Source organism: Culex quinquefasciatus, chromosome 1 (assembly GCF_015732765.1).
Source record: "Culex quinquefasciatus strain JHB chromosome 1, VPISU_Cqui_1.0_pri_paternal, whole genome shotgun sequence".
Classification (NCBI taxonomy): domain Eukaryota; kingdom Metazoa; phylum Arthropoda; class Insecta; order Diptera; family Culicidae; genus Culex; species Culex quinquefasciatus.
In genome coordinates, this window is record NC_051861.1 from 16,239,702 (window position 1) to 16,252,291 (window position 12,590).

At 32.3% G+C, this 12,590-nt stretch overlaps 1 protein-coding gene across 1 annotated transcript in view; it reads left to right on the forward strand.

Annotated features, from left to right (window-relative positions):
• Positions 1-733: 733 nt before the first annotated feature.
• LOC6045606 overlaps positions 734-12,590 on the forward strand; it is a 64,548-nt gene continuing 52,691 nt past the window's right edge. Inside the window, exons 1-2 of the mRNA XM_038250088.1 lie at positions 734-941; positions 1,000-1,287. Coding sequence (XP_038106016.1) covers positions 734-941; positions 1,000-1,287 — 496 coding nt within the window. The remainder of the gene's footprint in view (positions 942-999; positions 1,288-12,590) is intronic.

The window sequence follows — 12,590 nt, forward strand, 5'->3', positions numbered from 1 at the left end:
GCAATTACTTCAGCTGACCACGCTAGTGTGACTTCCCATCAATTAAATTTGAAAGCATTTTGGGTGCTTTCACCGAGTTGTTCCTGACTGACAGATAACTATTTAATCCGCCTGACAGCACTGTCTTACCGCTGTATTAGTGCAACATAGTTTTTCAAATTCATAGGATTGGTTCAATCTGGTCACTGAAGTTTGAGTGTGTATCGTGTCTGTATACACCAAATTTTGAGGTTAAATTTTCTTACAACAGGAAATAAACATGTGTTCGTGAGGTCCGTTTAAAATAACTCAATTCTCTCCTATTCTCTCTGTTGTGGTCGAGTTCGTACGCAGACATACCAGTCGGACTCGGATAGCTTCAGATGTGAAGCGTTAGCGTTCGAGAGCGGACGTGTCCGACGGCGGTTCCGTGTGTTTCAGTACTATTACGGCTGTTTTCGGTGGTGGTTAATGGTACTCCTTTGGTAGCCGATGCGTTTTTTTTCTTGTGTTTACGGTGAAGAAGTCAACGTTCTTAGCCGAGAGACCGCGAGTGCTCGTAATCGTGGTAACACATAGAGGAAGAGAGGTCGCATTGGATGTAAGCGCCTCCAGAGGGTTGTATTGGTGGAAGTGCTGGAAGATTGATTACTTCTCAAGTTCGGAAAGAGGGAATACGGAGGAAAAGAAGCTGCAGATGCATCTGGCCATGCTGCAGGGTGTGTGCGGGCAGTTGCACTAGATTTGAGAGATCATGGGCACGGCGACTTTTCCGTCGTTGGTGGCACTGCCGCCGATGAAAACAAAGAAGCATAATACCACTACCACTACCGGGGGAAGTGTCGTGACCGCCAGCACCACTACAGCGAAAAAAGTCCGAAATAATCCGAAGAAGAACCTATGGAATAACAACAGTCCTGCTGGAGTGCTGGATCATCGGTTGCTGGCAATGGGGGTCCCAAGTGACCCTGAAGTGTCGTCGTCGTTGTCGCCTTTGAAGCAATGCAGTATCCAGCTGTTGAACGGTAGCAGCACTGGCCAGCATCCGGCGACAGAGCGACGGCGAATGTCGGAAGTCGAGCGGAGACATCGCTGGCGACGACAGTGTTCCTCAACTGGGGGGGCTCCGTTGGGGAACGTCGACGGCGGTGGGTGTGTTAGTGTTTATCGTAGTATTTATTGATCTATTTTGTGCGAGTGCATCGTCATCGATTCATAGCAGTAGTAGCGGCAGTCATCGAACGCTGGAACATGCAGCAGTAGAAGCAGCGCTAGCAGATCTTAGACTTTCGGAGATTTATGGAAAAGGTAAGTCGCGCTGTCAAAGTCGTCGACATTTCTGTAAAACTATTCCCTCAAGGGGAAGGGGGGTACGCTCTGTCTAATCGATATTTCAATTCGGTAGCTCAACGGAATAGTTTAGGTGGGGAGAATGGAAAGAATGCCGAGTGTGGTTAGAATTTATAACTAGGAATTTTTGGAGACTCCGTGCCGTGCGCTGTAGGGCTGCTGATTTATGATGATTTTTTTTTTGTTTTTGAGGTGGTATGAGCTCATCCATTCTTGGATAAGCTGGGGCTTGAGAAAGAGAGAATGGTAGTTGTTTTTCTTTTCTTTTTTTGGGGAAACAAAAGTTCGTTGGTCTTTGAAGTGTGGCGTTTCGTTCTCACGATTATTGCAGTGTTCTTTTGTTTGGTTTTATTGATGGTATCATAAATCGATAAAATTTAAACAATTGATAATATGCTAATTTGTTATATCTCAAATAACGGATAATGAAAAACAATCGATGCAGTAGAGCTTCCTTATTGTTGTTTTCCTCAGTTAATTTATTATCATAAATTTGCTACGAAATATTCCTCAGTAGGTAAAAAGCCAATTTTCACCAAACATTGTTGAAAAATAATTGATCATTTTTCTTAAAGAAGAAAACATTGTAGACAGTTCTTATGTTTAAAAAAAAATCGCTGATTTTTTTCTCATTGTTCACAGTGCCTTGGTTTAAAATTTTCTCAAATTGAAATTATTTCCGGTGACCTATTTTTACTGATGACATTTAATGTTCTCAGAATCTGTCTCTGCGGGTAATGCAACGCAGTAGGCCTGGCCGCTTAATTTTTGCAATACATGTTCGGGGTTACTCGGATGTAATGCAATAATTAAAATTGACAAGAAAGGACTTGGGGCGTAATCTAACCAAAAGTTCTTCCAGGATGCTTTCTTCGGACTGGCTGGGCTTGTGTTCGATTAGATTAGATTAGACATTTAATGAAACGTAAATCTCAAAACAATCCAGGCCATAATATTTTAATAAAAATATTTTCTTTAATCATTACTTCACTAATAAATTCTGATTGCTGAGGAGTTTTTTCTTGATTTTCTCGAAATTGCAGACTCTCTGGAATCCATTTCCAAATTTAAAAGCTTTAAAAGCTCTAACAACTGCTGTCCCTATTCAAACTGTATTCCCGATTCACTCCAGATTAAATTTCAGAATAAAGTACAAAAATAATAGTATTACTTTTGTCCGAGTTAGTTTTTGCAAACTTTCACGATAAAAGTAGGTTAGTTTAGATAGGTTGTTGAAATATGTTTTCTTTGTGTGAAGGTCAATTCTCGCTTACTTTTTCAAAAGGTCCTATGTACATAGGAAACCCATGGCACATTGATTGTTTTGAAAAAGTAATCTAGAATTATTCTTTTTTTGCGTTGATGATATTTTTTAGCATGTTTGAGCTCATTTAAAAATATTTAGAATGCTTATAATTTTTATGATTTTGAAAAAAGTTAAAAGTTAGATGTTCATAATTTGTTTACTCTAGAAAGGGAGAAAGATTCAAAACGGAGTTGCAAAAAAAAAACAGTTTTGCAATTCCGTCGCGAAACTGTTATCTTTTCCTGCCATTTTTGAACGAAGAAATGGCATATTTTTCAGTACCAAAAATAACAGAATCGAATAGCAACACTTTTCAAAATAAATGCTAAAAAGTTCTACTTGTCAGCACTGAAATGGGTGCTGAAAAGTTAAACTTTTCAGCATTTGTCCTGAAAAGTAATACTTTTCAACATTTGTTTCAATTTGAACGATTTATTGACAAAATACATGAACATTTGACTTATAATTTCACTCAAAGGGTGTTTTAGGAATTGCAAAAAATGGTGAACCTCGTTGGATAAATTTTCGACTCGTGTTGAAAAAATCTTCTTTTTGCAACTTTTTGCATAAACTACTATTAACGGCTTTTAACTTTAAGGGTAAACAGCAACCAAGGAAGATGTTGTTTCTCATTCTAAAATCGTTGAACTTATGAATTCAATCCTGAAATAATTTGATTATACAAATTGAGAAATTTGGTAGTAAATCATTATGGAAATATAGCTTAGGGAATGAATAAAAAATTATATCGATAGTTGCTGTAGCTTGGAAGATACTAATATGTCTGTAATAAAAATCTGGATGCAAAAGCCGTGGTAGATGTGCACCCTTAACGGTGCACATTAACCAAAGCATTTGCTCTAAATTTCTATCTTCAAAAGTATGTACATCAAAATTTGTCAAATATAAAAATCAGATTGTTGCAGAATTTGGTCTGTAAATTTGTCAATTTTGAAATAAAAGTTTTTTCAAAAACTCAAAAAATTAGGACGTGGGCCAACATTTTTAAAGTTACAAAAAATACTTTACATATATGAACTAGGATTGTACATTATTAAGATAGCAATTTAAAACATTATTTTTCGTTTGTTATGCTTGTAATAACAGTGCTTAAAAACACTGTTTTGCATTTTTTTGCAGTTTAGACTTTTCAACCTTGTTTATTTTTGAAATTGAATATTTTTTGTAATTGGGTACTAAAGCCCTATGTCAATTTTTATGTACAACGGTAAAAAACACGATTAAAAACCATTTCTGATCACTATTTTTCATTTTAATGCAACAATTTTTTTTGCCAAGACAACATTTTTTCGATGGATCAACTATGGTCCCCTTGGAACGAGCTGTCAAGTAGGAGCTTTTCTGTCAAGAAGGACCGCGAGGTTAATTTTTCAAAATTGAGTTAAAAATCCATTTTAAACTCTTTGTGGTCGTACAAAGGGTCATTGTACTCAGAAAAATAAGCTTTATCGCTGTAAACAATAATATCAGTAATCTATGCTTCATTTTAGGACCCAATTCAAATATTTCTTTCCACTTTCACAGTTCCTCTAAGAAATTCCCCGATCGGAGTGTGTTGTTTTCGTTGGTCATCCCAGCCCAAGCACACTCATGTTCTATTTTCGGCAACTTTGCTCCAATGATCCAGATTGAGATGACGATGAGTAACGCCACTTGGCAAGAGATAGATTCTGATCCGTCGAGTCAGGAGTTGTTTGCGAAGATTTTGGTCACAGTTTTCTGGTAGTACATTTTTTGTTGTAGATTGTTTTGAAACATGGAAAAAAATATTATTTGCTCACCAACAAGCTTGATTTAGAACCCCAAATAATCGTACGATGTGTCACAGACTCGTTTCATGTGTGTGTGTGTAGTATGTCACCCGAAACCCCGCAAACGTTGCTGCTCTCCTCATTATGTCCATTAATATTTGCCACACGATCTCCCTACCAGCCGATAGCAACCACTGGGACAGATGAGACATCTCGATGATGGATGTCGTGCTGCCCCTCAATTTATGCAATCAAATGACACAGCCGGCCGGCCAGCCTGACCGTCATCATCGCCGTTATGGGGATCGAGTTACAACGGGAGTGGCTGGGAGGAAAGCGTCGTCTATTTTAAGCGACCCTGGCGAAACTAAACCGTTGCTTCTCAGCGGGATTCCCCTTTAAAAATTAAGCTCAGGTCAAGTCTGGACCGTGTCAAGATCGATGGGGGTTGTGTTGTGTTGTTTGGTGTTTGTTTGGCAAGGTTGATTTAGTGCGAAGTTGCCCTTGAAACTGTCGTGAAAGGGCGGACACATACAATTGTTTTGAGTAATATTATCAAGATTCGCTGGCAAAAGTTTCTTGAAATATTCTCACAAACTTTCGTTAAAGTTTCAGTTTCAATTCGTTTCACTGAACCGTTTTTGAATGGTTAACTTTACTTAAGCGTTAACAAGAGGGGAACAGCATCTAATTCCAGCGTGCCTCTAATGTTGGCAGGTCAGAACTTTGACATTCAATTAAAGCTAATTAAAAGCGTTATCAACTGAAATCGAGTGATAAATAGCTCAATAAGAAGTGAGCAAGCAAGTTTCTATCAAAGGTTTTGCAAAATTAGTAAATATAAATAGTAAAAATCAGCAAATTGGATGGAGTTTGGAGTGAGAGCTTAACCTGCCAAACATACGAGAATTTCCCCGATATCAAGATCGCGTGACCAGAAAAAATCGCGCAAAAACAATTATTTTGTGCAGATGAGTTTTTAACAGCCGAGAGCCATTTCACCGTTCCTGGTGTCGTTTCCGAGCACTGAGTATTAGTGCTAAAACAACGTCGAGCAAAAAAAAAAAAAACACACGGAAAAGAGTTCTATCCAAAATTTAACAATTCAAATTAGCTGGCTTCAAATTGGTGAAACAGTGATTTTTTTGGTTGAATCAGCTAAAATTACAGCTAAATTTACCAACCAGTGATTGGTGAAATAGCTAACCCTGATTGCTGATTTGCTTTCCAAAACTGACAGCCCAAATCAAAATGACAGGAGAGATTTTACCAAAAATAATGGTGTTTCAGCACAACTTTGCGTAATTTTACCAAAAAATTAGCTGGAACCGGCAGCATGGATTTTTTGACAGGTCATCAGTTCGAGACCAAAACAAAGCATCGTCTTGTATCGTGTTCGATCCTGTTTGAGCCGCTCAGTTCGCGAAGTTTTTTGATGGTTATGTGTGCTGTTTGAGTGCAAGTGCAAGTGCAAAAGGTGATAGAATGTGTTGTGTGAGTGAATAAATCAAAAGCCTGGAAGGTTTTCTGCGGATCGGCACCTGAAGGTAAGTTTCAGTAGATAAGGTGAGAAGTTTTTTTGTGTTGAGAGAAAGTGGTTAGAAGTTGAGCCTCTCGTTATTGTTTGGATGATGAGTAGGTCCACCTGGAGGGGCGGCGGGTACAGAATGTCTAGACATAGATTGGCCAATGTTTGACAGCTCCGAACAAATAGGGTGCCTAATGCCTTTTAAGCACATCCATAAATATTGTTAAATATTGTTAGAAATGAAGTTAAATTAAGTTCAATTAAGTTAAATTAAGTGAAATTAAGTTTAATCAATTTAAGGTTACTTAAATTAAGTTACATTTGGTAAAATTTAAATAAAAATGTAGAATTCAGTTAAAATCAGTTAAATTGATAAAATTTAGTTAAAATTAGTTAAATTTAGTTGAAATTAGTAAAATTTTGTTAAAATTGATTAAATTTAGTTTAAATTAGTAAAATAAAGTAAAGTTTAAATAAGTTCAATTAAATTTTGTTGAATTTAAAAAAAATAGTTAAATTAAGCAAAATTTAGTTAAATTCAGATACATTCAGTTGAAATTAGTTATTTTTTGTGTGATTTAGTTGAATTTGCCCAAATTTGGTTAAATTAAGTTGTGTTAAGTTAAATTTAGTAAAATAAAAAAAAATTAGCAAAATTAAGTAAAATTAAGCAAAGTTAAGCAGAATTAAGCAAAATTAAGTAAAATTAAGCAAAATTAAATAAAATTAAGCATAATCAAGTAAATTATGTAAAATTAAGTAAAATTAAGTAAAATAAAGTAAATTTATGTAAAATTAAGTAAAATAAAGTTACATTAGGTAAAATTGAGATGAAATTATGTTAAATTCAGTGAATATATATCAAATTAATTTCAATCAAGTTTAATTAAGTAAAATTAAATTAAATCAGTTAAATTGAGCTTAATTAAGTTGAAAATGGTTATATTTAGAAAAATGTAGTTGAATTTAGGTAAATGTAGATGAATATAGGTAAATGTAAGTACATTTATTCAAATGTTATTACATTTGGCAGAATTCAGTTAAAATTAATGTAATTTGGTAGAATTTAGTTAAATTTAAAGTTATTTGGTAAAATTCAGTTAAATTGAGTTTAATTAAGTTAAGTTAACTTTAATTAAGTTAAAATAAGTTTATTTAAGTTAAATTAGGTTAAACTAAAATAAATTAAGTTAAATTCAATTGAATTAAGTTAAATTAAGTTGAATTAAGTTCAATTAAGTTAAATTGAGTTAAATTGAGTTAAATTAAGTTAAATTAAATTAAATTAAGTTAACTTTAATTAAGCTAAAATAAGTTTGATTAAGTTAAATTAAATTAAGTTAAATTTAGTAAAACTTAGTTAAATTAAGTTAAATTATGTTGAATTAAGTTAAATTTAGTTAAATTTAGCTAAATTAAGATAAATTAAGTTAAGTTAAGTTAAATAAAGTTAAATAGAGTCAAATAAAGTTAAATTAAGCTAAATAAAGTTGAATCAAGTTAAATTAAGTTTAGTTAAGTTTAATTAAGTTAAATTAAGTTAAATTAAGTTAAATTAAGTTAAATTAAGTTAAATTAAGTTAAATTATGTTAAATTAAGTTAAATTAAGTTAAATTAAGTTGAATTAAGTTAAGTTAAGTTAAATCAAGTTAAGTTAAATTTAGTTAAATTATGTTAAAGTATGTTAAATTAAGTTAAATTTAGTTAAATTAAGTTGGATAAAGTAAAGTTATTTTGTTTAAGTGAAAGTAATTTGATGTTATATTTAAACTTTGTAAATGCAAAACATAGTTTAAATTTAACATGAATTTACTATAATTTAACCAAAATAACTTTTGTAAGTTTTTTGTATTTTTGTTTTTGAATTTTGTATTTTTGTATTTTTGTATTTTTGTATTTTTGTATTTTTGTATTTTTGTATTTTTGTATTTTTGTATTTTTGTATTTTTGTATTTTTGTATTTTGTATTTTTTTGTATTTTTGTATTTTTGTATTTTGTATTTGTTGTATTTTGTATTTTTGTATTTTTGTATTTTTGTATTTTTGTATTTTGTATTTTTGTATTTTGTATTTTTGTTTTTGTATTTTTGTATTTTTGTATTTTGTATTTTTGTATTTTTGTATTTTTATTTTTGTATTTTTGTATTTTTGTATTTTGTATTTTGTATTTTGTATTTTGTATTTTTGTATTTTGTATTTTTGTATTTTTGTATTTTGTATTTTGTATTTTTGTATTTTTGTATTTTTGTTTTTTGTATTTCTGTATTTCTGTATTTTGTATTTTGTATTTTGTATTTTTGTATTTTTGTATTTTTGTATTTTGTATTTTGTATTTTTGTATTTTGTATTTTTGTATTTTGTATTTTTGTATTTTTGTATTTTGTATTTTGTATTTGTATTTTTGTATTTTTGTATTTTTGTATTTTTGTATTTTTATTTTTGTATTTTTATTTTTGTATTTTTGTATTTTGTATTTTTGTATTTTTGTATTTTTGTATTTTGTATTTTGTATTTTTGTATTTTTGTTTTTTGTATTTTTGTATTTTTGTATTTTTGTATTTTGTATTTTTGTATTTTTGTATTTTGTATTTTGTATTTTTGTATTTTGTATTTTATTTTTTGTATTTTTGTATTTTTGAATTTTGTATTTTTGAATTTTGTATTTTTGTATTTTGTATTTTTGTATTTTTGTATTTTTGTATTTTGTATTTTGTATTTTTGTATTTTGTATTTTTGTATTTTTGTATTTTGTATTTTGTATTTTTGTATTTTGTATTTTGTATTTTGTATTTTTGTATTTTTGTATTTTTGTATTTTGTATTTTGTATTTTTGTATTTTATTTGTATTTTTGTATTTTTGTATTTTGTATTTTTGTATTTTTGTATTTTTGTATTTTTGTATTTTTGTATTTTTGTATTTTGTATTTGTATTTTGTATTTTGTATTTTTGTATTTTTGTATTTTGTATTTTTGTATTTTTGTATTTTTGTATTTTTATTTTTGTATTTTTGTTTTTGTATTTTTGTATTTTGTATTTTTGTATTTTTGTATTTTGTATTTTTGTATTTTGTATTTTTGTATTTTTGTATTTTGTATTTTTGTATTTTTGTATTTTGTATTTTTGTATTTTGTATTTTTGTATTTTGTATTTTTGTTTTTTGAATTTTTGTATTTTTGTATTTTTGTATTTTTGTATTTTTGTATTTTTGTATTTTGTATTTTTGTATTTTTGTATTTTTGTATTTTTGTATTTTTGTATTTTTGTATTTTTGTATTTTGTATTACTGTATTTCATTTTTTTATTTGTCAATAGAATATCGCAACAAAGCCGTACAATTAGGATGATCAACTATAACATAGTTTAAAAGCCTGGAAACTATTGAAACATCCAAAAACTTGCTGGACTACCAAAAACGTACCAAGAATAGCGGAAAATCATGCTACACCAGCAAAAGTCTTTTTGAAAATAAAAACAACTTTACAGGCAGCAAGGGATTTTTAAAAATGATTTCGAAATTACCAGTTGAAACAGTCGAAAAATTAGCTGGACCTACCGAAAACGAAGCAAGAACAAAAAAGAAACGAGCTAAATCAGCCAAAAGGCTGGGTGAATAATGCGTGCTTTGCAGGCAGAAACGGAGGCTTTTGAAAGAAAACTTGTAGAAATAGTGGAAAAATTAGCTATATCAACCAAAACACCTACCAAGAATAGTGGCAAAGTTGGCTAAACTAGCTAAAAAGATGTGTGAAAATACCTGGCTTCGCAGCCATCAATGGAAAATTTTGAGAATGATTCCAAAAAAACTGGTTGAAACAGCCTAAAAACTCGCTGGGCTAACTATAAAACTTCCTAGAATACCATAAAATCTAGCTAAAATAGCTAACAGACCTTCTCAAAACATACAGCTTTTGAGACTGACAGCATTTTTCCAGCTTGCAAATTAGTAAAATTTACTAAAAATTTAGCTAGATTTATCATTTTTAGGACCTGGATCCAGCTGTCAAATCCAGGATTTTTTTTAGGATTTCCAGCTAAAAAAAATCGTGGTTGGAAAAACAACCAATTTTTTTAGGGTTTTTAACCGAAAATTAGTAAGATTCACGATAAACCTTCTTTCCGTGCAGGTATGAACATCGTAATCGCCCGGAAGGTTAGCCTGTTTGCTCCCGCGAGTGGAACAACTACGGAAGAGCACCGTTTTTCGGTGGTTGTCTCGCGGCTGTAACACCACCGAGACTATGTGTAGACAGTGGCGTTTCGTCGAGTACGGTTGATGTTGGGCTTGCCAGTACAGATTTGAACTGCACGAGACCTGAACCACCTTGATGCACGATTAAGCCGTTGCCACCCTGCGGGTGAAAACTGTGGCGGTACCGGTTTAAGCCGTGTTTTAGTTTGGTTCTGGAAATTGGACGACCTGCTGCAGGTGCAGAAAGCTAGTCACGTGACGTGATCACGGATCAGAGATTTCATCGCTTGCAGCTTAAAAGTGTGAAGCCGATTATCGAAACTACGGTGGCAGGTGCCGTGCGCTCCAGATTTTGAAATCGTGCTGAAATTGGGGCAGACTAGAGAGTGCATGTCAACGAATATAATTTGAGTTTTTGGAAATTTTGTCACGGAAATCGATTTTTGCCTTCCTCACCACAATGAGGAAAGGCTATAAAATCACTCGAAAAATGAACTTCTTTATTTGACCTCGTAGACCCACCTTCACGTATACCTATCGACTCGGAATCAAATTCTGAACAAATGTGTGTATGTCTGTAAGTCCGTGCACCGAAAAATATGCACACGATTATCTCCGGATTGGCTAAACCGATTTGGACCGTGTTGGTCTCATCCGATCCGTCTTGGAGTCCCACAAGACCCTAGTTAATATTTTGAAGTTTACTAAAATACTTCAAAAGTTATGCTAAAAAAACGATTTTAGCTAAACTTCTGAAGATTGTAAAAAGGGTGGTTTTGTAGGAAACCCCGTCATGCTATATATTGTTAGAAAGGTATTTGAAAGACCTTTCCAACGCATTCGATAGATTGATGATATGACAACCCAATCAAAAATTATAAGCACTTAAGTGATATTTATACACTTTTTTGAGGCCGTATCTCAAAAATTTTGATGAAAAAGTTATCTGGATCTATCATGCGACCCATCGTTGAAAAGGTAATCAAAAGACCTTTCCAACGAGCCCAAAAGATTGAAGATCTGACAGCCCTATCAAAAGTTATAAGTACTATAGTGTTTTCAATACCCTTGTGCCTTCCTCACCTCAATGAGGAAAGGCTTTAAAATCACTCGAAAAATGAACTTTTTTATTTGACGTCGTAGACCCACCTTCACGTATACCTATCGACTCAGAATTAAATTCTGAACAAATGTCTGTGCGTGTGTCTGGATGTGAGTCCGTGCACCGAAAAATATGCACTGGATTATCTCCGGACTGGCTGATCCGATTTGGACCGTTTTGGTCTCATTCGATCTGTCTTGGGGTCCCACAAGACCCTAGTTAATATTATGAAGTTTAGAAAAGTACTTCAAAAGTTATGCTAAAAAAACGATTTTAGCTAAACTTCGGAAGAATGTAAAAAGGGTGGTTTTTGTAAGAAAACCCATCATGCTATATATTATTAGAAAGGTATTTGAAAGACCTTTCCAACGCGTTAAAAAGATTGAAAATCTGACAACCCCATCAAAAGTTATGAGCACTTAAGTGTTATTTATAGACTTTTTTGAAGCCGGATCTCATATATTTTGATGAAAAAGTTGTCCGGATCTATCATGCGACCCATCGTTGGATAGGTAATCAAAAGACCTTTCCAACAAGCCCAAAAGATTGAAGATCTGACAACCCTATCAAAAGTTATAAGTACTTTAGTGTTTTTGATACACGATAATTTGATAAAAAAATAAGTGTTATTTATACACTTTTTTGATTATGTGTAGTGTCTTTACTTTATGAGTGTGAGGAAGGCACCAACCACCTAAAGGTGGATTAAGTAACGTTTTTGAGAACGGATCTCAGATATTTTGATAAAACAAAGTGTTATTTATTCAATTTTTTGAAGCTGTGTAGTGTATTCACTTTTATGAATGCAAGGAAGGCACCAACCACCTAAAAGTGGATAAAGTAACGTTTTTTTGACAGGAAAGGCTTTATGGAATATTTGAATTTTATGAAAATAACAGATTCGAAGTAATAACGTTATTCTGGCAGTCACTAGTTTTTCAATATTCACTAATCTAAGCACTTCATTTTTGATTGGAAACTAGGTACTTAACCCTTACGTATGCATTAGAGAAGCCCTTTTTGATATATTGAAAAGAGCATATATTCAATTCGAATAATTTGTATTTGATATGAAAACAAATCAGAAAAAAGCATTGAGAGACCTTAACTGCCCATGTTCGCATAAATGTCCCATATGCAAAAACAGCAAGCTGAGAAAAACGCATTTGAAGTTTGTCCCATACATAAGGCTACGTGTTAAATTTTCGCGAAAAAACTGGATTTTCTCCTGATTTCTAGAACAAAGTACTAGATGTAATAGGCTTTTTTGAAAGAGCATACGATTTTGAACCAAACTGCATCAATAACTCGAAATCGATGAAAATGCATATGGGACATTTATGCGATCAGGGGCAGTTAACC